Genomic DNA, 25,424 nt, shown 5'->3' on the forward strand with positions numbered 1-25,424 from the left:
AGGTGTGCACCATCACTCCCAGCTAGTATTGACTTTTCAAGTGTCCATTCACATTGTCATACAGTCATCTCCACTGTGCTTGTCAACTTTCATCCTCCCAAACAGAATCTCTGTTCCCCTCAACTGGCTGCCCAGCCCCTGGTACCCCTCCCCTTCCATTTCCTGTGGCTTGGTGACTCTGGGGACCTCACATAAGTGGATCCCATGGTAATGTGATGATGTCCTCGAGGCTCAGCCATCCTGCAGTAGGTGCTTGAGGCTGAAGGATCCATGTGGCTGGCCACACACTGCTTATCCATCATCCTCCCTGGTCATGTGGGCTGTGCCACAGAACTCTGAGCTACAGAACACTCCTGCTGTGACCACCGTGTACAAACGTCCCTTTGCAACTCCACTTCCACATCTGGCTCTGGATCCTAGGCAAGCCCACAGTTAGTGCTCGCATGCACTGACAACTGTGCCCAGAAAGTGTGCAGAGTAGGGACGGCCTACACTGCTCCCAAGGCCAATCCCTTGCTCAGGAGCCCCAGCCAGAGAATGGTTTTACCCCATCTCTGGCCCACATCTGCTGTTGGAGGCCCTCAGGCCCCCCCATCTCAGGCACAAACTCTTGGTGCTCCCCCTGCCCTTCCAACCCTCCTGCCCTCCACCTCCCACTTCGCTCTCCACCTCAGCTTTGCCCCTCACATCTCTGCAGGAGTCTCTTGAGCCACCTCCCTCTGGGTGGCTCTGCAGCTGTTGGGGCACCACCATGTGAGGTATCCAGCCCATGGTGAGGTATGTATGGACACTAGGCACCAAGGATCCTCAGGCCCTTCCTGCAAAAGTCACACCAAGCCTCAGTACTAATCCCACCATCCAACCTTCCACTGGACCCTCCTAATCAGGCCCTGCACCCTCTAAGAGTGCTAAGCACTGAATCTGCCTGAGACTTCTCCCCATCTGGACCATTCCCATGAAGGACACCCAGGGCTGTGCTGGGTCCTCAAGTCTGCAGATGAATAACAGGTCCTTTGGGAAAGATAGGTGAGGCTCAGCCACTCCATGGAAAAAGGCAATCTTAAGACATTGTGCTTCTTAATGAACTGAGAAGGACATCAGAATGACACCATGTAGCAGGGGACCTTCCCAGGGATCTGGGCTCCTTTAGACTTTTCTTTTAGGGGTGACGGGGATTAAACTAGAGGTGTTCTACCAGAGCTACACTCCTAACTCTTCTCTTTCTTTCTTATTTTGAAGTAGGATCTTGCTAAGTTGCCCAGGCTGGCAACTTGTGATCCCCTAGCCTCAGCCTCCTGAGCCACTGGGATTAGAGGCCTGTGCCACCACACCCAGTACTTCAGAATTCTCTAGGAATCCCTGCTTCTTAAGGGTCTCGTGGCCTAGGGGCAGAAGTCTGATGTGGAGGACATGGTGGCCAGCTGCCCACTCCTGCAGGAGCACACTGCATAACTGATTTTCAACAGACCCCTTGGAGCCAGTGTGGGATCCTGCAACCCTAGCCCCTCTTATTCTGCCCCATGATAAACATCTCTCAGCCTCTAACTTCTTCTAAGTCTAAATGTGCAGAACCCAAACCAGATGTGCCTGCCTCATGTTCTGAGAATACCACCATCAGAAATGCGTCTCTGTAGACGTAAGTACTTCGTAATGAAACACACAGTTTCTTAAATGAGCCACCACACTGTAACTGCACTATGGGCCCAGTGTGGAAGCTGAGAAAGTGAACTATGGGAGAAAAACCCATAACCGGGCTTGGGGGGCCAAATGGGCCACAGTGGCAACAGGCCAGGTCCCTGCAGTCTGTGGCACCCAGGTGTCCTGGCCCTTCCTGCCTCCATCCACTGGCTGTGTGAGCGTTTCCACTGCCATCATGGCTGCCAGTCCCAGAACTGGGGAGTCCTCCCTGGAGCTCCTGCATGCCCCCAGCAGCTGAGACAGAGCCCCGGGCCTGCACAGGCAAAAACCACCCACTTCACAAGCCCCAAAGGACAAAGGCAGAGAAGGAGCTCCAAATGACACAGGTGGATATTATTTAATGGTAAGTGTGTGCCAGATCATCTGTGCAGGCACAGGCATCTGGGTCCCCAGGCCCACGCCCGCACTCACCATCAACGGCCACACCTCATCCTGTCCCAACTGGTTGAGAGGTCACCTGGCTACGTGTTCTTCCTCTCTGCGTCACCATGACCCCAATAAGCAGGATCAAACAGCATCATCACTGGTCACTGAACTCAACTCCCGGTTCAAGTCGAAGTGCAAAATGCTGCCCTGCACAGTTTGCCCACCCCCACATTAGCCTCCTGAAATGCACCCTGGCCCTCAACAAGGCCTGCAGGACACAGATGTCCACACCAGCCTAGGCAGAGGCTGTACCACGTGCAGGCACCAGGATGACACCCTGCATACCCCTAGCAACTAAGGAAGGCAGGTAGACCTCACACATGAGGACAGCAGGATTATATCCCTAAGCCCAAGCCACTGGTAGCCACTAGCTGCCACAGAGACTCTTCCCAGAACTCCACAGGGTATTAAAGCCCCACCCAGATTAAAACACAGATCCACAATCCCCAGAGGTTGGGATAAGGGAAAAAATACATGTCCCATGGCCCCAGGCCTCTGGGGAGGCCCGAAGAGTAGGCTGGGAATGCACCAACCAAGTAAGAAGCCACACAAGACCAGTCAGGACCAGCACCCTGGAGGATGCCATGACAACGTCTCAGGGTAGGTCACCACATGGGTGGGCATCAGCTCAGCCACATGTCTATCTCATGGCGTTATGTCCTTGTAGGAAAATGGCCCCAACACAGATCCTGGGGAAAACACACAGCCCACAGCCCCCACACTGGGTCCCACAGACTTCTCAATCACAACTAACCAACAGGAGAACATTCTCTTCCAGCCCCAACATCCACTAAAGGGTGTGACTGGCATGGGAGGACTTGAGGTGGGCCAAACCCCGCTGGCATGGGGCTGGTGGCAGGGCAAGGAAGAGACGATTTCAGATCAGCGAATAGGAACAGGTTCTTAAAGCATCCTGACTCAGCTGCATTGGAGCAGGAGCTCAGGTGAGGCTCCTACCCGGTGCCTACCCAGGTCTTGGCAGAGCAATTGTGGAGGGAAGTTTGAAACCCAGCTGAGAATGAGCAGCTGTGAGCAGCAACGAGCCAAGTTTAGAGAAAGGGAAACTCGGGTCCTTGTTTTAAAACACAGATGGTATTTAAGAAAAAGAAGGAACGACAGACAGCTGGCAACACAGGTGGCCATGGTCCCTGGTTCCACCAACTAGCCCACTATGTCATAGTCCCCAGATCTGCCAACAAAATGTGTCTATAAGGGCCCCAGGGAACCCAAGGCACCGACAACTGCCTCAGGTGCAGGCAGTACCCACACTGAGCATGAGAAGGTGGACATCCAGACAACATGCAGCGCCGCTGGGGGCACTGCAGGAGCCAGGGCAGAAAATAGGAAAGAGCTTTATTTATTAAAGGAGCCATCTGAGAGTCACTCTGGAGGGTCAGCCCACGCGAAAGCACTGGACTGCAGCATGCCTTCTTTCAGATGACCTGCGGACCCCACAGCACTCGCCAGGGGGCGCCTTTCAGAGCCACTGCAGCACTCTGGAGAGAAGGCGATCGCTCCGCTTCCACCCGACAGCCACTTCCTGGGAACACCTGTCAGGAGCTAAGAAGGCAGCTTACCGTCCAGGAGTCCATAGGCAGTAAGGTCAGGGAGGAAAAGCAGCTGTGGCCCGAGCAATCCAGGCCTGGTGCTGAAGGCGGCTTCTGGGTGAGGGCCCCTGCCCTCCTGCTCCATGCCTGGGGAGGCTGCTACAGCCAGACAGCCAAGAGTTGCAACGCCACCTACGTGCGGTTCAGCGTCTGGAAGATTCTAGAAATCTGCAGCATGACTGGGCCGGTTTCTGGGTCATTCATCCACTGGGTGCTGTTCAGTGGGTTCTCCAGCATGTCTTCAAATGCTGTGGACATACAGTGAGGCTGAGTACCAGCACCCAGAAACCAACAAGCACAGGGGCGACTCTCCTCTCGATGCATAAAAGAGGAAAGGGTCACTCAAAACTTCTGCCAAAAGCCAGGAGGGGTGGTGCACACCTGTGATCCCAGTGGCTCCAGAGGCTGAGTCAGGAGGATCCCAAGTTCAAGGCCACCTTGAGCAACTTAGCAATGCCCTAAACAACTTAGCGAGACCCTGTCTCAAAAAAATTTAAAAAGGCTGGGGATGTGCTTCAGTGGTTAAGGGCCCCTGAGTTCAATCCCCAGAACCAAAAAAAAAAAAAAAACCACTTCACTGCTGATGCTAAGTCCCAGCCTAAAATCCCCTGGACAATACCCAACAGTGACCCAAACAGCAGATCTGAAAACAGAAGCTGCTATTCCATCTGGCAGGGCGCAGCTCGCCTCTGTGCTCAAGCACCTGACTCTGGACGGCCACCTGGCAGCAACTACCAGGACCCCAAAACTCACCTCAACCTGCAATCCCACACTGAGAAAATAACGCAGGCACAACTAATGCACAAAGGCCTGCTGCAAATTTAATAGCACTGAGTTGAAAATCTAACTTTCAATCTTAGGAAAAAACAGCACATCAGAGCTGGGGCTGTAGCTTACGGGTAGAGTGCTTGCCTAGTAGTGTGAGGCACTGGGTTCTATCCTTGGTACCACATAAAAATAAACAGATAAAACACACACACAAAAAAAAAAAACAGCAAAAAGGTAATGGAAGAGCTGGGCTGCAGGGGGTGGGGGGTGGTGAGCACTCACACAGCATGTGGAAGACCTCGAGTGCAGCCCAAACAGATAAGGACAAAATGTAATGCAGCACTTCTTCAAAATCAAAACTCTTGACTTTCTCAACAGTTTTATAAAATCGTTCCCAAAACCAGGTCCGCTTTATGGCAAAAAGCTCAATGACCCAGCCATACCGCAGGACAGCGATCCCAACTCTGCCAGCATCAGACAGCCTATGCCAGGCCTGGCCACCTCAGCAAAGATGGCCCACGCCCATGTCCAAGGCTCCAGCGAAAGCACCAAGCAGGAGTAGTCCTCCTCTGGGGCAATCGGACCAGAAGTGGTTCAGATTCAAGGTTGTCAGCTTTATTTATCTATTTATATACATTTTTTTGTTGTTGTTTTTTGGATAGTACAGATTGAACCCAGGGGAGCTTTGCCACTAAGCCATACCCCTAGTCCTAAGCTGGCCTTGAACTTGAGATCCTCCTGCCTCAGTCTCCTTTGCTGGGATTACAGGCATGGATACCACCATACCTGGCTTGGGTTTGGAGTATCTGCAGAGGTTTCACCAGACAATCATCCTTAATGCTCCAAAATCTGAAGCTTTTTTTTCTCCCCTTTCTTGTTCTTTTTTTTTTTTTTTTTTTTCCCCATTAGGGATGCTCAGCCTGTGCCTCAGCAGCCCGCAGCCACTCAGCGTCAAGTAGGACCCTGGCCAGGCTCAGAGCACAGAGTGGATCTGACTGTTCTAAGAATGACACAACCACCTCCCAGCCCCAGCCACCTGCTGATGTGCCTAACACCTCTGCAAACCAGGGAAAATCTCAGGCTGCAGAAAGGCACGTGGAGCTGTGAGAACACAGGGCGAGGCGAGCGTGGCATCTGACAAAGGAAGCAAGGACTGGGAACCCCACTTCCCAGCCCCCTGATTCAGAAAAATAGGGAACCCCACTACCCCCTGCCTCCCCGCTACAGAATAAGGAACCCCACTTCCCCCTGCCTCCCTGCTACAGAATAAGGAACCCCACTTCCCCCTGCCTCCCCGCTACAGAATAAGGAACCCCACTTCCCCCTGCCTCCCCGCTACAGAATAAGGAACCCCACTTCCCCCTGCCTCCCTGCTACAGAATAAGGAACCCCACTTCCCCCTGCCTCCCTGCTACAGAATAAGGAACCCCACTTCCCCCTGCCTCCCCGCTACAGAAAAACAAGCTCCAGAAGAACCAAGGTACTAAGCAGAAGCGTAGTCACACAGGAGAAGCCACACTGATGGGGTTCACCCGAGGACTCCTGAAGGCCCTGCGAGCCTCACCCACTCCAGGTGAGGGGATGGAAGGGTGCACTTGCACTCCGAGATGAGCGCCCAACTGAAAGGACACTGGATGTGATGGAGAAAAAGGAAAGGCCACTGGGCAGTCCCCCAGTTTCCTAAGGGTCACAAACAGCAGGAGAGGTGGGGAGCCAGGTTCAGTGTGAAAGGGCACTGAGGGTGAAACGCACTCACTAAAGACAGCCGCACACTTCGGAACTGGCGTAAAGTGTCATCCCGCACATCACTCACAGGACTGGCCCAGAAAGGGGGAGCACAGAGCTCTGGGATGCAGCAGGGGCTGGAGAGTGCCTTTCTCAACTTTTCTCTCAAAGGGTTTTGACAGAAACGAAACAGGTTCTGTTTGTCACTACATGAGCCCTGCACTCGCCAGCTGGTGGGAAGAAGCCAAAAACCAACACAGGAAACTGGGCCAGGCACAGTGGCCATGCCTCTAATTCCAGTGACTTGGGAGGCTGAGGCAAGAGGATCGCAGGTTCAAACCAACCTCAGCAACTCAGGCCCTGAACTGCCTAAAAAAATAAAAAAGGGATGGGATGTGGCTCAGTGGTTAAAAGGCCTCTGGACTCAATTCCTGGTACCAAAAAAAAAAAAAAAAAACCCAAGAAGCAACTAACTGGTACAGGGCCAGCATGGGGACCTGGGCTTTCTACGCCAGTGTGGGGAGAAAACAATCCCACAGGAAAAGGGGCCAGCCAAGCTGAGACCCTGCAGCCAGACCCTGCTAGAGGAGCTCCACCTCAGGCCAGGGAGCGGCAGCGAGGCTCCACCACACCCTCCTGCCAGGCTGCGGCCTCCAGGGAGCCCCAGGGACCTCAGGCACAGGGACAAGAGGGCTCAGAGCAGCATGGTGTACCGAAAGCAACCCAGTACATCTCTGTTTTTCACAGTGGCAGAGATGGTAGAAGAGAGAACCGCCACTGTGCGACACACCTGGCCACAAGAGGAGGCAGCAGCAGGTCACCCAGGCACCTCAACAAGCCCACCACAGAAAGCAGGAAGAGCTGCTGGACTGCTGGAGACATGCCTGGCAAGACTCTGCAGCACAGGACAGTGAGGCATGGCATCCAGCGGCTCAGGGGGACTGCAATGGCTAAGCCTCCAATCCAGGGGTCCAGCATCCGTGATCAACCAGATGAGGGTCAAAAATACTTGAGGAAAAAGAACTGTGTATTAAAATGCCCAGACTTTCTTCCTCGTCTTTATTCCCTAAACACAACCATTTACGTAGCTTGGCATCTCACAAGGGCCTGCATGTAAGCCAGAGACCAAACTGCGTGGGAAAACATCCGCAGGTCACGTGCCATTGTGTGTAAGGAATGTGAGCACCTGTGGACTTTGCAGTCTGTGAGGGTCCTAGGACTAATCCCCAGGGAGGCCTGCACTGTTTTTAAGCTGAAGGGCAGATATGTGGCTATCAGACTTATTTTTATTTGGCACTGGGGATTGAAGCTGGGCACTTAACCACTGAGCTATATTCCCAGTGCTTTTTATTTTTTGAGACTGGGTCTTGCTAAGTTGCTGAGGCTGGCCTTAAACTTGCAATCCTCCTATCTAAGCCTCCAGAGTCCCTAGGATTACAGGTGTATGACACTGTGCCCAGTTGGATTTATTATTCTTTAAAATTATAAACACACTGCTGGGTATGGTGGCGCATACCTAAAATCCCAGCAGCTCAGGAGGCTGAGGCAGGAAGATCCCAAGTTCAAAGTCAGCCTCAGCAAAAGCAAGGCACTAAACAACTCAGTTAGACCTTGTCTCTAAATAAAATGCAAAATAAGGCTGGGGATGTGGCTCAGTAGTGAGTGCCCCTGAGTTCAATCCCCGGTACCACCACCCCCCCAAAAAAATTATAAACACATACACTTTCGCACATATCTACATATCACAATAGAAACAAATTAACAAAGTTGTCCCTTGTAAATAAAAAGCAAAAGTCAAAACCACACTTTCTCCTCATGTCTGTCCCTACTGAAGCCACTGCCCACCCAGGCTCACCCTTGCAGGAGCCGGTCCCATCCCCAAGAGCCTGACTCCCAGCTCTCCAGTGACTAGGCAGCAGTGCCTGCAGGATGCAGGACTGGGCAGCGGGCGCAGAGGCGCCGAGTGTGGGAGACACACGTACCGAGCAACGTTTTGGGGTTGGTAAGCCCCAGCTGCACCACCGGGTTGTCCAGAATAGCCTGAAAGAGAGGGCTGTTGGGGTCGATGCCCTGGTCCAGCTCCTCAGGGGATGGCTTGCGGTCTCCCAGCAGCCACTCGCACTGCAAACCCAAAACAGCAAAGTAGCCGTTAGCTCCTCGAATACCTTCAACATGGAGTGAAGTGGCTGGCGGCCCTGCCCTTCTGTGCGTGCCTGCTGACTCCCACAGCTGTTCTGGCCATAAGGAGCCCTGGAGCCAATGAACCCAGCACACATGCAGGGTCCGCACGCCAGGCAGCTCAGAGAGAGAAGGAAGGACCCAGCCTGGCTTTCTTAGTGGTCTGACCACCCACCCACAGGCCCCCGCCACTGAACCTGGGTGCCAACAGAGCCCCCAACAACCTACTTTGTTCTAGGGAAGGACCAGCCTGACTGCACTTCTCCATAGCCAACAAGCCTGCGAGTGTGGACATACAGACTCCTCACCTCTGTCTTGGCAGTCTTTGCCTCAACTCTGTCCCCAAGTCACCACTGAGCCCACCTGGAGCAGAGCTCCCCTCAGCAGTCCCCGGGGGGAACTCAACATTAAGAGTCTGTTTAACAGATAAACTAACAAGCTGCACGCTCCTCTGCAGAGCACGCTCACAAGAGCACCGTTCTCAGCAAGCCGAGGCCCAGAATGTTCTCAGTATTTTAAAAACGTGTAACACCTAAACCATCCCGGCTAACCTTTCACGTAAAAAGCTGTGTAACTGACCACGCGTGGGAGCCACAGTGCGCAGCACAGGGCCAATGGGCAAGGGGCACCGCGGCGCAGGCGCAGCACAGGCGCCTGCCGGTACTCACGGCGGCATTCTGCTGGTTGTTGCTCACTCTGAGGGCGTCCACCACCTCCTTCTCATCAAAGCCCATCTCCATCAGGGAAACGACGGCCTGCAGGGAACCACACAGCCGGTCACGCCCCGCCGAGGCCGAGCAGCCCGTGAGGGAGCCAGCCCCTCAGCAGGGCCTCCTAAACACACCAGGACCTTCTGCCCAGTGCTCCTGTGCACAGCTTCACTGGAGAACACGCGGGCTCTGGGCAGCTTCGCCCAAGAGCTGCCAGACGGGATGCAGTGAGCAGGGCCCAGGAGGTGTTGAGGGAAGCCAGCTGGGGTGAGGAGAAGTGGCCAGGCCTCCAGATGACACTCACATGGACCCAAGGCAGGCCAGCCGGCATCAAATGTTTTAGGTTTGTCCCAGTGAGTGTGTGGCTCAGGCCATTCTCAGCAACCTTCAGGGAACTCACGCCAGAGGCTTTGCTATCCCACAAGCAGCCTCAGAGAAAGGTCAAGTTCATAAATCCAACTTAAATGGAGACAGAAGGGTCATAGTATTTTGTTACAAAGGGGGCCTTAGCCAGGTACGGTGGTGCACACCTGTGATTTCAGGTACTCAGGAGGCTGAGTCAGGAGGTTCACAAATTCAAAGCCAGCCTCAGCAACTTGGCAAGAGCCTGTCTCAAAATAAAAAATAAAAAGGGCTGGGGATATGCCTCTATGGTTGAGCACTCCTGAGTTCAATTCCCACTACCAAAACCAAAAAGGGAGGGAGGGCTCTATTCAGATTATCTTAGGGGAAAAAGAAACTAAAAATTAATCTTACATCTAATACAAACTCAGGCTCTTGAGTGTAAACATTCTTGGTGTGAACAAGGACTTAATCTTCAGTGTTTGGGGTGGGTGATTTTCCACACGATATCCGTGTGACAAGATAATACACATGTCCTTTATACTCAACTATGAAATGCAGTGTTTGAAGGGTCAATTTTGCAAAAGACAAAAAGGTTGCACTGAGTTTTCAAGGGTCTCTCTTGATTCTCTGAAGGTCAAGTCTCAAGTCTCACAGCCCTGGGCCCCTCTTGCTCAGGTTCTCACAGTGTTAAGCAGCCCCCACAGCATTCCCAATGCCATGACACGCTGCCCCAGGAAGTGCTGTCCACTCACAGCTCAGTTTGCACAGAGTTTCAAGGGGACCAACACAAGAGGACTTCAGAGGAGAGGAGAAGCAGGAAGGATGCTGGCTGGAGCCAGGTGGTGTGTGGTTGGCTCAGAAGCTCCCCCGTTCTGTTCATGGTCTACCCCGTGTGCTTTCCTGGACCCTTCCTGACTCCAAGGTCTAAAAGCAAATGCTGGGAGAAGCACTCACTGAACAGCATTTGGATGTCAAAGTCACAAGACATGGGGCTGAGATGGCTCAGGGGCCAAGCACATGCCACACATCTCCAGCAGATGGCCTGCAGTCTAGAGCTGAATTCAAGCACAGGATGGTCTTTTCTTTTAGTGTCAATAAAATCCACTTTCCCTCTTCACGTCCATCTTAGCCCATGAAATGATGCCCCAGTATTTCCAGATGACACTTGGTAGCTTTCTGCCCTTCAGCCCAGTCCAAAGGGAAGGACTTTCCCGTGGTGGCAGCAGGACAGAGTCCTCATGCTCGCGCCTCTGGGGACCCTGCACCTCCTGCAGTGGTTGTCTCAGCCCCAGCTGGGAGGGAAGCAAGCAGCACAGGCCACTGTGTGTGACCAATACCTGAGCCCTGTCGGACTCCTGGGGCAGGAACCAGAGGGCAGGAGACAGGCTGGCAAGCTGCACTGGAGCTACAGCCTTCACAGTGCCACACAAGAAGGCCTTCTGAGAAGGGTTTCAGCACAAGAGGTGAAGGGCAGGAATGGCAGGAGAAGAGCATCTGAGCAAATGAGCACCCTCAACTACGGAGACCTGCGTCTCAGAAAAGGCTGAGACAAGAAGGAACGTACACTGACCAGCAGCAACCACACAAGGACCAGGCAGGACCCAGACGAGGGGAAGCACACACCCACTGCCCACAGAGGCCAAGGACCAGCCCAAGAGCTGTGTCCCCACAGGGTCCCAGCACAGGAAATGGACCTGACTCCCTGGAGGCCTACAATCAGGAGACAAATGCTCAGCTAATCTGAGGAATGCCTTCAAGAAACAAAAGAGTTAAATGCACAAACTCTCAAGACAGGGAATCCCCAAGAGACAGAGACAGAACGGAAAGCCTAACAGTGAGAGGGCATGTGAGGCAGGGCTACCCTGGGGGGCAGGATGCACCATCAGGCAGAAAGCAGACAGACCTGGGCCCACCGCAGGTGGAGTGGGCACTGAGACCCTGGCTCAGCCAGGAAGGAGAGGCGGACATCCTGGTCTCTGCAGGACTACATTGAGAAGTCAGTATGTGGCCATGGTCCCACCAGAACTGAAGATCTAAGGGTTGGCTCCTAGTTGGGGTCCTGCTCAGAATCATCCTGCCTGGACATCTGAGACCTGGCCACATGTGGTTCCAATGGAACAAACAACCCCACTGGTGAGATCCTGAAGGAACAATCTATACACCACATGCAAAAATCTGGAGCCAGGTGCGGTGGTTTTGCCTGTGAGCCCAACAGCTTGGGAGGCAGGAGGGTTGCAAACTTGAGGCCAGCCTCAACAATTTACAAGACCCTACCCAAAATAAAAAATAGGAGATAAAAAGTACGGGAGACACAGCACAGTGTTAGAGCATCTCTGGGTTCTATTCCCAGTACCATTAATGATAACAACCTCAAAAACAGAATGAGAACGCAGATACACAAGCCTACGATCTGACAGGAAGCACAGGGCCAAGGAAGAATCAAGACCCTAATCAAAGAGGAGGGCAGGGGGCACAGAATAGGGAGGCATCAAGCACAAGGCAGCAGGGAGCCAGTCCACACACTGTACCCATGGCCATGCAGGGCCGGGTGTCCCAGACCCTCAGTCCCTGCTCAGAGGCCTGCCAGCCCACGCGATGCCTCAGTTCTCTGGGCACTACCACCCAGCCCTGTCCTGTGGCCACAGCAGCAGGTGAGGCCGGCTGACACCTGTGACTGGACAGGAACTTCCACACCACCTTCTCAGGAGAGGCCCCATGTCAACTGGCCACTGAGAGGAAAGAGGTCACCTGGACCCCAAGAAGACAACATAGAGTGGCCTTCGGGAGGCCCTCCAGATTTCCACAGCCTCCTCACAGCTGTAGCAAGAGGCCAAATCACCCGGCGCTCACAAAACGTACCCGAGCATCGGCCCGGAATTCCCTTTTCCTGCGAATCTTCTTGAAGATATCCGTGAGCTCGTCCCGGACCTCCTCGTCTCCCTCGCTAGTCCCAGCAGCAGCTTCTGGAGTGGCGGCCGTGGCACCTGCTGCTGCTGGTGAGGCCTGGCCTGGAAGAGGCGCATCGATGGCCGGGTCCTCGGCGTGCTCTATCAGCCACTCCATGGCTTGAGGCACCGACATGCTGAGAGGGGACAAGACACTCTATTCAACTCTCCCAGGCCAGTAACAGGGCTCCCGTCCCACGTGCACCAAAGAAGGGACACTACTGTTCAGGCAACTTCACCAGCAGCAGCAGGTGGCCCCTTGGGACAGGAACCCTTCACACAGCCCTTGCCTCAATCACCAAGGCTCTTGCCGTGCAGACGCCGTTTTCTAAGCCAAGAGCACCAAACACCCAGGGAGTATGAATCCAGGTGCATAACACGGGACACGGCCTCTGACCACCCCCCATGAAGACTTTGTGTCAAGCAACTAAAAGCACGAATCTCAAGAAGTACTAATAGAGCCCCGGTCCCTGGTGGGAGGAGGCTGGACGCTGAGCTCTCAAAACAAGGGCACGGTGAGCACCAACAGGTCCACCAGTTGGCTTACATTTCCCCCAAAGGAGGAGAGAATTTAAAACTCATGATAGCCACGTGCAGTGGTGCACAGACCTGCAGTCCCAGCTACTCAGGAGGCTGAGGAAGGAAGACGCTGGAGCCCAGGAGTTCAAGGACAGCCTGGGCAACGCAGCAAGACCGAGGCTCAGAACTAACACAACACCACTTTGAGCTAAGCACAATGGTGCACACCTGTAACCCCAAGTATTTATGAGGTGAGGCAGGAGGACTGCTAGTCAAGGCCAGCCTAGGCAATGTAGGAACCTGACTCATGAAGGGATAAAAAGGGCTGGGGCTGGGGCCCAGTGGTGTGGCGCTTGCCTAGCACATGTGAGGCCTTGGGTTCCATCCTCAGCACCACACAGAAAAATAAATAAAAGATAAAGTTATTATGTCCAACTACAACTAAAAATATTTTTTTAAAAAAGGGCTGGGGATGGAGCTCAGTACACAGTACTCCTGAGTTCAATCCCCACTACTTAAAAAAACAAAACACACTTCAAGGTGATGAATTAAGCTACCTGTGGGGCACACATATAGGGTCCCCTTTAAAAACACACATGTATTGGGAATGACCCAATGAGCGAAGCATGTGCGTGACTGGCAGAGAGGACGGGACCCCAGCAGGCCCACGAGACCATGCCCCAGCATCTCAGGAAGGAGAGGGCCTGACGTACTGGTTCAGCCGAAGGGCCTTTGCAGCCCTGCTCTCAGGAAAGCCCATCTCTGTGAGCTGCCGCAGGGCGGCCTCATCCACTCGCTCGTCCTCATCCTCGTCCAACATGGCTGTGGGAAGAGAGGAGACCAGCCACGTCAGGGAGGCGTTCTCAGGGCCCCCAAGTTTGTCAGGCACATCTGCAACACCAAGCGCTTCTAGCACGTTCTGAGACCTCAGGGAACCCAAGCTGTAGCACCAGCTCTCGCCCTGTGTGCAAGGAACGGGGTATCGGCAGGCAGCCGGCCCACACCAGCGAAGGCAGGCACAGCTGCTGACCTCTCCAGCTTCACGCCAAGGGCTGCGGCATGTTCTCTGAGGCAGAGGGTAGACGGGTGGGAACGAGAGTCATGCAATCAGTCTGGGTTCTGCTCATACCATTTGCCTTCTTAAACAATTCAACTGCGTCAGGGTTCAGTGCTAACAACTTCTGTGCCACCTCGATGAGAGACACCAAGATTTTCCGGAGCTCTGTCTGGAACTGCAGTGGGGAAAAAAAATCACTTCTCTGACATCAACAAGCCTCTGTCACCTACAGCCCCACCTGTTCTAACACGCCAATTAAACCAGGCTGCCTGAGAGAGGAGGGCTGGGCTTGGAGCCGCACCTCCTCAGGAGGACCCCTCAGGAAGGAAGGGCTTTGTGCACATGGACAGGGCAGGGCTCAAGGCCAACACACATACATCTGGTGCCAAACCCCGAGAGCGAAGTGTGCCGCTCAGCCTATGGCCAGTGAGGAAAGCACTTGTCGGCCAGGGTTAGCAGCTTTGCTGAGGAGAGAATATTCTGATGACTCCACCTGTCCAACTGGCTGGCCACAGCCTAACAACAAGGGGGCTGGCACGGTGCCCTCAGAGACTCTGCACACCAGCTCTAGCCAGGGCAGGCCTGGGGGTCAGATCAACAGCTCCTCCCACACAAGCCCAGGCCTTTGAGAGTCCCAGGCTGGACACACAGAGGCAGGGGTAGGACACCCACCCGCTGCTGTGGAAGGGTTCTGGGCAACACAGAACTCTCTAGAAGAGACCCCAAGAGAGGTGTTCCTAAAACAAAGCAGACAAGTTCTCGAAGTACCCAGGTCACAGCTGATGGCATGAGGTCAAAGGCTGGCCACGGTCCCCCCTGCTGACATGTGAGCATGCCCTCAGCCTGCACCATCCACTCTAGCATGGCAAACACATTGTCTTTTAGCTTAGAACTTTCCAGTCCAAAGTAACTTAAGCCCTCGGGCTCCATCCTAACAGTTCACCACTCTCAGAAAAGATGTGACGCTCCCCAGGGTTTACATCTTTTCAGCCCCGCCCCCAGGTGTCTTTAAACTTCTGGTTTTGAAATAGTCTGAGATGATGGGAAAGCTACAAAAGTAATAAAGATTTCCCAAATTCCCTTCCTGGCTTCCCCAAACATTTGTTTTTTTCTCTATTGAGACAGGGCTTTCCTAAATTGCCCAAGCTGACCCAGATCTTGCAATCCTACTGCCTCAGCCTCCAAAAATACTGGGACAGCTCACAGCGCCAGCCCTAGGCACTTCTGGGGAACCTCTCACAGACCCCAGGTGCTCAGTACAGACCCCCACCCACTGTGGGACAGCACTCACATCCCTCATGGTAGTCTGGACTGCGGCCCGGTCCGTGCTACAGGCGGGCAGGTTGGCTGTGGCCCGATGTATGGCGTCTCTGTCTGGAGCCTTCTGTTCTTGTTTCTTCTGTACAGAAAGTGAGGCGAGTCACAGGTGGGCACAGGAGCATAAAGGCATCAAGCTCAACAGCAGGCCTGTCTGCCCAAGCTACAGCCATACACCCTGGCAAGCTGAGGTTCTGGAGTCCTGTGCGCAACCCAAGGACGGAGTGCAGGTGGGACTCAGGAACACCAGGCCTCTATGGCGCGGCAGTGCCACAGAGCAGCCACCCCCAGCTGCAGCGGGCAGGGCACAAGAACTTCAGAGGAGCCTGAAGGAGAGAGCAGCCTCCCAGAGCCTCCCTGGTAAGCGTGAAGAACGTGGAGGCAGAAACAGAACACAGGGTGAAGCCAACAAGCCTGGGAGAGACCCAAGGCAGAACCCTGGAAGCAAGGCCACGCCACCCTCCCCTAATCCCCCAGGCGGGTGCCAGAGGGCACCAGCTCTGGAGCCACAGGGGGCGCTCCTCCAGCACTCAGCTCAGCAAGCTGCTCCCTGAAGAAAGCTACCCTGAGAGCTGTGACAGGACTCAAGGACGGCAACCCAGAAGGGAGGGAGCAGCACCCACCTGCGCCCCGTCAGGAGACCCAGCCCTGGCACTACTCACATCAGTGACCCAGCAGGACAGGCAGAGCTGTGGGCTGAAGCAGGCAAGATGGCTGGGCTCGCACCCCACAGTCAGCCTCATGGGCACAGACACCAACAGGCTTCCAGGGCCTCTCAGAGGCAAGAGACAGGCAAGAATAGCTGGGCAGGTGCAGGGAGAGCATCCAGGATAAATCACAAAAGCCAAAATAAGAACAGGAAAGGTACAAGAGCAGCAAAGAGGGGATGTGGGCACCAGCAGCCAGTAGTCACGCTCCTCTGTGGGCACCAGGGCACCCCAACAGGAGCTGCACAGCCAGACAGAAGGCTCTGGGGGGTGGAAGACAAGGGAAGGGGATCATGCAGGAAGCAGGCCCACCAGCCAACAAGCCAGAGCAGCAGACAAAGCGAGGACAAAAATCAGCAAAAGGGACCCAGCACTTGATGCCTGGAACTCAAACATCAGTCTCCAGAGTCGAGTGCCAGGCACAGTGAAGGACAGAGCTACCTCAGAGCACCTGTGACGCCCCAACACCAGCAGCACCCAGAGGGCCCAAGAGGTGCCACATGGAGCAGGGAGAAGCCAGATCACACAGGGTGGAATGCGCCCTGCTGGTGCTAAATCTATGCCAGGACACGGGAACACAAGGCCTAAAGAATGAACTCCCTTCCCAGACACCAGAGGAAGCCAGGCTCCAGCAGACCAGGGAAGCAAGTGACACACTCCACTCCACTCCACTCCACAGCAGGCAGAAGTGCACCGGCCCCAAGCTCCTTCCCGGGTCGCCTCTGCATGGCTGCAGGGCACTGGCATGGAAGATCCCACTGTGGGTTTGGGTTTCATCCCGAGAATAGCCAACTTCAGGAAAAGCACATGATCTAAGGTGACCCTGGTCTAAACAGAAGGGCCCTTATGAAGCACAGGGTTCCTCTGGTAAGAGGGATTCAACCCCTAAAAAACTTTGTTGCAGGTTGTGAAGATGGAGGGCCACCACCCAAGGAATGCAGTCTGCCTCCAGGAGCTGAAGGCTGCCCCTCCCATGCCAGTGAGAAAATGGGGCCTCAGCCCTATGACTGCAGGGACCATAAGAGCCTGAGAGTAATGCACTCCCCAGAGCCCCTAGAAAGGAACCAGCACTCTGACACCTTGATTCCAACTCCAAAGACTCTGGGTACAGAAATCAGCAGAGCCTTCTGACCAAACGAACCACAAGCAAGAAATGAGTGTTGTTTTAAGAAGGTAAGTCTGTGGCCATTTGTTAGGTGGCAATAGGAAACCTGCATACAATTCTAAAATGAGAGAAAGAAGCACAGGAGGCAGGAGTGGACGATTCAGACAGATGAAGGCCACAGGCGCTTAGAGGGAAATTTCTAAGAAAAGGCAATTGTTGACTGATGACCTAATTAATATACACAAGCACGTTTTCAGAGGGTTTACCAATTCTGTTGAAGAAAATGAAGTGATGATAAAAAGCTAAGCAAGAAAGCAAAATGACAAGGCGATTATTACCTCCAGGACAAGCAACTGTGTAAAAAGATAATCTCGTGGGGTGAGTACAGGGGATACACCCAGGGCCTTGCACATGCTAGGCTAACGCCCTACCCCCAGACAGATAATCTTCATGTGCCTTGCATGTGGCAGAGAACTACACATCAGTAACAATAGTAATGGAGCCACGGACACCCTCTCCCATCAACACTCTGCTTGACACCTGTGGGGAGAGTGGCGAAGCCTGGGGGCTCCATTCTGCTGTTAAGGAGCCAGCAGCCCAAACTGGCAATTCAAGAAACAGCAACACATGTATGCTCCTCAGAAATAAGAAAGAGGACTACTAAAGACAACAGCTGGAAGCACCATGAGTGGTCACCTTGAGGGACTATGACTCTGGTGTGGCAGCCAGCTACTGGTTTTATTAAAAGACCAGTAGAACTATGTGACTTTTTAGCTACATATGGAGAAAAATTAATCCATGGGCTGGGGTTGTGGCTCAGTGGTAGAGTGCTTGCCTCATACGTGTGAGGCACTGGGTTCGATTCTCAGCACTGCATATAAGTAAATGAATAAAATAAAGATCTATTAACAACTAAAATAATTTTTTTAAATTGACCCACAAACTATAAGTTGGCATCTTACAGTGTGTCACTCTGCCAAAACATGGAGGAGGAGCAGCAGGTCCAGGAGCCCCACTGCACCCTGCAAGCCAGCTGCCCAGAGGGCTGTGGGGCAGGTCAGAACCCCAGCACCATTTATAAACACCAACAGTCAAACCTGCGATCTGAGAACAGGCCTGGAGCAGTTCTTGGAAGCAGGCCTAGTTCAGGACAAGCTGGGGCAGGCCCAGGCCTATCCACTGGAGAAGGGTGCCCGCCTATGCCCACACCCTGGCCAGGAGCAGCTGAAGATAAGGAGGGCCCAAGGCCTGGTACACTCCTCTTACATCCCTGGTCCCAGAGGAGACCCCAAAATAGCTCATCTGCTATCAGGTCACGGGCCCAACCCCAGGAGTTTGGCCTGCTCATCCTCTGGGCCGAACACTGTTTCTGGGTGTCCCAGGAAGGAGTAAGAAGCTCCACCCCCATGAGATAAGAGCTGTTAAACAAAGGTGCTGCCCTTTAAGATAGGACTGCTTTGCGCTAGCACACGGATGAGAAGTCTGGGTTCAGAGCAGAAAAAGACCCGTCTGCAGAACAGCTCTCATCAGGAGCTTCCCACTAGCCCACAATAACCTACAGCTTTCCTAAGGCACTTATGTTAAAGGGAAGACGCAGATCATAAATCCACTCTATGAACATGAATCGGCAAGACAGACAAAATGCAGCTTCTCAGAACAGCAGTACCCCCTCTCTGTTCCTGTGCTGTCTCTTGGGGGGGGTCTCTTAACAACTGTGCTACACTGTTCTATTGAGACCAATCTGGCTGCTTGAGAAAAAGGAAAGGACAGAGGTTAAGCTGAACGGCAGCACAGGCTTGGGCTGTAACTGAAGAACTTGCCCTCACTCCCCTCTGCATCTCAAAAACCATATAGCCAGCTTTTCTGGGGCTTGTCACCCATGAGGGCTTGTCACCCATGAGGGACAGACCAAGATCAGCTAAACAGGCTCAGCCATGACTGAGAATCCCTAGTAGCCACATGGTCCATGACTGGGGATTATGCCCAACTGGTGAATAATCAGTACAGAGAATGTTTCCTAACAATCTCAAGCACAGGAGACTCCCACCAAGAGCACTCTGGCTGCACACCATGGCACGTACCTTTTCTTCTGCGGAGACATCAGCCATCTTGGGAAGTGGCTCTGAAGCACGCTTTTTTATCAATAATAGGACATCTAGAGAGAAAGAACGTTTCGCAGCGTAAGTGGAAGAAAGGACAGAACAGCCGTGGTTCCCCCTGGGTCCATCCTAAACCCAGCAAGCCCATCCTCCCTCGGTGTCCATGATGTGTGTACAACCCTGGCTGACATACAGTTCCTGGGCCTGAAGAGCAGCAGACGGAGGGTGGTCACAGGTGACCATTGGCCCAGGAGACAGGCATAGTGCAGCACTGACCAAGAACTCATGGGAATCTCTCAAATGTTCTCGTTTTCATGGGCTCAGTTTCAAAAACTCTGTGAGGCTGCAAAGTTTACTCTTGCAGCTCGGAGCTGATAACTCAGTATTTCCAGAATTAAAGTCACTATTCGAAGTGACACACAGAAAGCTGGGGTTTCCTCCCCACATGCCCCAGGCACAGTCAAGTGATGCAGAGAATCTGTGCATGAGCACAGGCCCGGGTGCCTGAAGCCCCATGAAGGTGGCTCCCAGCCCATCAGTAAAACCTGCAGACACTCCAGAGTCAATTTTGCTTTGCAACAGAATTAAAAATAAAGTCCATGTTAGGTTCTCAGGTATCTGTTTGCTTGCTCAACTCTGGGTTCTGCTTTCTTTCTTTTTTTTTTTTTGGTACTCTGGATTGAACCCAAGGGTGCTTAACCTCAAAGGTGAACCTCAGGGGTGCATAATCTCTGAGCCACATCCCCAGCCCTTTTTTATATTTTCTTTAGAGACAGGGTCTTGCTGAGTTACTTAAGGCCTTGCTGAGGCTGGCTTTGAACTCGAGATCCTCCTGCCTCAGCCTCCTGAGCCACTGGGATTACAGGCGTGCACCACCGTGCCCAGCAGTTTCTGCCATTTTTCACAAATACACCAACATAACACATGCTTTTTTTTTTTAGTAAAAAGAAAATAAAACCAGAGCAGGCCCAGTTTCCCCACTCATATCCAGCTCAGAACTGGACATCATGCTGGCAAGGGCTTATGGCTCCCAGGTCCCATGCCCCACAGCCTCTGGGCACCACCTCACTGGAGGCCACTTACCTTTGTCTTGGACATTCTCCTCTAAGATTGTCCTGGTGTCACTCAGCACCCTCTCTGAAGCAGCGTGGATTAACTTATGATGGGTCACACTTTTGGGATCCTCTAAGCTCCCATGAGCACACTGCAGGGGAGAAGCAAATGACACATATCTAAACAGAAAATATGTCACAATGCCAATAACACAGGACCTGATGTCCGAGGTCACACAGAAATCAACTGGCTTCTTACTAGCTAAGCCATTAAAGCTGAGAAGAAATCAAAGAATCCCATCACCAACAGAAGCTAGATGCAATGCCAGGACCCATGATCCCAGCCTCTGACCTCAGCACCCACCTACCACAGACTCCTGAGCTTGGACACGCAGCACCCTCCTGATAAGTGGTGCAACCCAGACCGACTCCTTAGTCTGGAAAGATCTGGAAAGTAATTTTTTATTTATTTATTTATTTTGTAGTGCTGAGGATTAAACCCAGTGCCTCATACGTGCTAAGCAAGCACTCTACCATTGAGCCACAACCCCAGCCTGCAAAAGTAAATTTTGAGTGAAAATAGGTCTGTTGTTTCCTGATAACCTAGAGATCCAGGTACACTCTGAGCACTTGTTTTTCTCTCTTCCATGGTACAGTCCTTTGTGAAAGGGAGCAGAGGTCCGCAAACAAAAAGAACTGTTCCCAGAGGCAAGGACCAGGACCTGCCCAGGGAGCCCACAAAGTCCCCAGGACAGTGCTGAGCACAATGGCCTCAGACTGGCCTCCAGCCCACTAGTGACAGCCACACTGTGCACGCAGCTTCCGGCCCTCCTGGGGCAGCTCACAGGGGATCAACAAGCACACAGTCATGTCTATGACACCTAGAAACCCAGTTACATGCATGGGGCAGCAGAAGAAAGGGCCTGATATCTTCATCCACCCAGGGAAGGCGGCCACATGCACAAGAGCATGGTCCTCATGCACACCACACAGCTACCCCACCCACACTCCAGGGTGCCTCCAGATACCACCTCCATGGTCAGACTCCACAGGCCAGGAGGGAGCCCAAGCAGATTCTCCTAATCCTGTAATATCATCTAAATATCTCACAGCAAATGGCTGGCAGGGGCCAGGCAGACATTTTCTTTATTCAATGAGGCTTCTCTCTGTGCACAGCCGTGGGCCACCCTCCAGACCCACACACCTACTGGATCACAGAAGTCCCGCCCACCTGGCCACCACGCACAGTAGGTCCTGCAATGCGGACAGCACCACGCAGGAAGACCATGTGAGCTCTTGGTGCCTGTTGGTGGGCCACGCATGCTCACCAGGGTCTGTACCCAACATCCCAACCCCTTCCCTGTTCATCAGCATCACGCATCACACAGTGCCCACCTCTCAGTTGTGCCCCACCCATGAGCCAGAGCTTTGGGCTGGGGAAGTGGGGTGGCACTTATACTTTGGAAAAAACACACAAATGCTTCCAGAGCCCAGTTTGGAGGCCCCTGAAATTCAGAATGGAGCTAGGGGCCCCAACTATATTCCTACTGCTATGGATCCCCTGGGCTTAGATGACAGAATTATCTAAAGAACAGGAAAGGAAGAAGCCAGGTGAGACAGCTCAATGGCTGCCTCTGAACACCCAGCATCGAGCTGCATGTGTGGCCTGCCCTCCAAGGGGGCTGTGTGCCATTCCAAGACATGCCCACCCCAGAACGCTCAGGGCACCAGGGTCCTCCAGGCCTTCCAGGACGCGTCAGGAAGCCACGGGCAGACTCCACTGGAGGCCTGCTTGCCACCTCCCTAGCCATCAGACATTCAAAATACCCCACACAGACAACTGTTAACCAGAAAAGAAGAAACAGAAGCACATTCTTCACTCAACATCAGAATTGTAAGAGTAGCCAAAATGTCTGTTAGTCTCCAAGACTGAAAACAGCTTTAAAAAAAGCATCATGCAGGCTTAAGAGGTCGACGCAGATTCAGACTGGCCTGAGAGTGGAGGAGGAGAAGCCCAGCCACAGTAGTCTGCATTCTCTCCTCTGATGACGTAGGTCAGAAGCCGCAACTCCCTTGAACTTGGCAAGGGTTCTGTTCCCAGAATATTGCATGTGCCTCTTGGTAGTACTAAAATTCACAACTAATTCTAGTTGATTGGTCAAGTTCAGTTTATGAAACAGAGTTTAAAAAAAATCCTCATCCTGGTTCCACAAAAACTGTACTCTGCAGTTGTCAACAGCACGCTGGGGTCATAACGTAAGCATGGATTACCCCTGCCTCGCATGACAATCTCCTTCCATCTCTGCTGCACATGCCAGGATGCAGCAGCAAAGCCCCAATGGAGGCCACCACTAGGGCAGGGAGGCCTGCATCCCCTCTGCATCCCATGGCCTCCCCAGAGGAGCCACCTCTCACCTTCTCTCATACCTGATGCTGCCATGTGAAAATGACAGGACCTAGGAAGTTTTAGCAGCTATACTAGCAAGAATGGTGCTCTTTTCTGACACCTTATCACAGAAAAACTCCACCATGCCACATATATAACATTTTTTTAACACTTTTAACCCCCTATTAGACAAGAGCTTACTGTCCCCCTTCTCCCAGTAATGCACAATGGAAACCAGAGATTGCCAGGGTGAACTCACTTTGGATAAAACAAAAAAGGGAAAGGTAACAATAGCTATCCATCTCCTTAACAGCTGACAAACTGGGCACAATGGCACATGCCTGTAATTCCAACAACGCAGGAGACTGATGCAGGAGGACTGCAAGTTTCAGAACAGCCTCAGCAACTTAGCAAGACTGTTACAAAATAAAAAGGGTTGGGGGATGTAGCCCCTGGGTTCATTCCCCAGTACCTCCCCTCCAAAAACAGTTATGACAATCCCTCTCTAACACAGTAGAAATCTGGCAAAAGAACTAGGTGAGAGCTATGCCCACATCATCCCTCTTAAGGCAAAGGGGGAAAGAGGAAGGAAAATCTCCACCAGCATAAGCGTGTACAGGCAAAGTAGGCACAGGAAGGCAAAGCCAAGACATCCAGATCTCATTGCCTCCAGCAATACAACAGCTGCAGCTGTTTTCTGGGTGATGTTCAAGTGCAAAACTCGGGAATTCTCTTTTCTGACTACCACACTGACTCTGCCTGCAGGATGGTGGGATGAAGGGAGGACATTTTCTGAGAACACAGTCCACCAGTCCTGTGGCCAATGTGGATCCTCAAGGTGTGGAAGTCCCTGATGCTTAGATCCTCCACTCCCAGGGAAACGGCAGAGTGGAATGAAATCTCAACTGAAAGGAGGTTAAGAATGGAAAAAAAAAAAAAAATCCCAAATGATATAATCGCAATACCAACTAGAACAAGAAATATCATGAATAATCAGCATATTGAGAATACCTGCCTAATTAACCCCAAGTGCTCCTGTATCTAGGGATCATTTGCCATTTCCCTTCATAAAATACTACTATGATGGTTATGCAAATCCATACCACTATTGAGTTAGACTAAATGCCACACCTGTGTCTAAGCAGTTGAGAGTAAGTTTACATTTGTTTTATGAATCCTGACCTTTGTTTTGTGGCCACTCTAAGCCTGGCCCTGGGCTTGTGGATACAAACTTAGTCCTTGAGGAGCCCACCCTCGGTGGGAGGACATAGCACCAAGGGGGGGGGGGCGAGGTAGTAAAGACACAAGCCTAGACAAGCAACAAACCTGACACTAACAAACACCCTAGAGGCCTTTGATTTCGAAATCCCTCCAAGCACACCTGCACAAGCACTGTGCTCCAGTGGGGGCTGGAGGCTGGGTTCCACCATTCCTACCTCTGCACTTACAGATCAGCTCCACAAAATCATAAGTCCCATAAGATCAGCTCCACCCCTCACTGGAGGGGTGAAAAAGTACTATTCGCAAGCAGTTAATACAATAATAACTGAAAGTTTACCTTAAGAGACAATGCCAAACCATATTTTAACGCAAGCAACCTGAGGACTAAGTATGTAACTTTTCACCTAAAGTCCCCATTAAAAAGCTGTGGCTAAATTCTGCCAGGCAAAATTACATCACAAAGTACAGGCCACCAGGGCCTGAGAGGTGAATAGATGTCTCGCCTGAACTTAGTGAGAGGCAAAGGCCTCAAGAACTAGTTCCAGAAATTAGCAACCCAGAGGGCCTAACAATTTAAGAAGTATTTCCTATGAATAAACTTCAGCAAGTGGTACTCCCAGTGAGGAAACCCTTTGTCCTGGACCTTTCCACTAAATCAATTTTACCCGGCAGAAAAACCCAGAGTCGGGAGACTTGTCCCACTGTGGCACTATTTTAAGTGACACCAGCTAGGAGCCAACCCCAGGCCGGCTGGCTGGCCACAGGAAATCGCTCCAAGCAGCTGGCTCTGCAGGGACAGGAAAGGGTCCTCTTAATTAAGGAACGCACACTAACTCCCAGCTCTTGCGGGAGCCACTGAAGAACAAAAGCCTTACCCAACAGCAAGGAAGCAAGCACGGACGCCAGAAAACCACGAGCTCTGCTCGGGTCAGGCTGTCCTCGCCGGCCTCCGTTTTCCCATCTGCCCTACCTCCCCAAGTAGCTGTGGAAATTAAATGCAGGAGGCACGTAAAGTGCTAGGGAAGGAGGGTACCGAGCTAAGGAGCTGGAGGCGCTGCCCCCGCCGCGGGCGGATACGGCCGGAGCGCGGGCGCCGAGGTCGGGGTCCGGGCCGGGGCGGGGACCGCGGGGCCGGGCCTTACGTGCTTGAGGCAGCGCTCCTTGAGCTTCTCCACCGAGGTGTCCTCGGTCGCCTCCTCCAGCCACTCGGCGCCGTCCGCGGCACAGATGTGCAGCCGCAGCACCTTGCCCGCGAAGATCTTCTCCTCCTGCACGAACATCGCGCCGCCGCCCGGGCCTGCACCCGCCGCCCGAGCCCGTGAAGGTCACCGGGGCGCACGGGCGGGGCGGGGGCGGGGCGAGCCGCCGGGCTCTCCTCCGCTGGGCCGCGCCGCCGCCCCGCCCCGGCTCCCGTCGGCCCGGCCGCCCGTCACTCGCCGCCGCCGCCCGAGCGGTCGCCTGGTTGCCGCCGCAGCAGCCGTCGGGGGCGTGCCGTCGCCGCCGCGCCGGAAGTGCGTTCGGGCGCGCAGGGGCATGCCGGGAGATGTGGTTCTCCGCGG

General features: G+C 53.1%; 1 protein-coding gene across 2 annotated transcripts; it reads right to left on the reverse strand.

Annotated features, from left to right (window-relative positions):
- Window positions 1–3,460: 3,460 nt before the first annotated feature.
- Ubac1 (UBA domain containing 1) lies at window positions 3,461–25,228 on the reverse strand. 2 transcript variants are annotated; one of them, XM_027942046.2, is made up of 10 exons: window positions 25,008–25,224; window positions 20,290–20,410; window positions 19,189–19,262; window positions 15,270–15,377; window positions 14,051–14,153; window positions 13,635–13,743; window positions 12,317–12,539; window positions 9,071–9,157; window positions 8,207–8,345; window positions 3,461–3,979 (listed from the first exon to the last, which is right to left on the reverse strand). In XM_027942046.2, exons 1-10 carry the CDS (start codon window positions 25,143–25,145, stop codon window positions 3,864–3,866), a joined length of 1,218 nt encoding a protein of 405 aa, XP_027797847.2. In that variant the 5' UTR covers window positions 25,146–25,224; the 3' UTR covers window positions 3,461–3,863. The 2 variants fall into 2 exon arrangements, with proteins under 2 accessions (XP_027797847.2, XP_027797854.2); XM_027942053.3 differs by lacking the exon at window positions 8,207–8,345 and having other exon boundaries at window positions 3,863–3,979; window positions 25,008–25,228.
- Window positions 25,229–25,424: the final 196 nt, after the last annotated feature.

This window comes from Marmota flaviventris, chromosome 13, assembly GCF_047511675.1.
Source record: "Marmota flaviventris isolate mMarFla1 chromosome 13, mMarFla1.hap1, whole genome shotgun sequence".
Taxonomy (NCBI): domain Eukaryota; kingdom Metazoa; phylum Chordata; class Mammalia; order Rodentia; family Sciuridae; genus Marmota; species Marmota flaviventris.

Coding starts and splice junctions, on each gene's coding strand:
- Ubac1 (XM_027942046.2), bottom strand. CDS start 25,145: ATGTTCGTGCAGGAGGAGAAGATCTTCGCGGGCAAGGTGCTGCGGCTG. Junction 14,154..15,269: donor TCCAGACTACCATGAGGGAT/GTGAGTGCTGTC, acceptor TCCCCACTGCAG/TTCCAGACAGAGCTCCGGAA. Junction 3,980..8,206: donor CAACCCCAAAACGTTGCTCG/GTACGTGTGTCT, acceptor GTATGTCCACAG/CATTTGAAGACATGCTGGAG.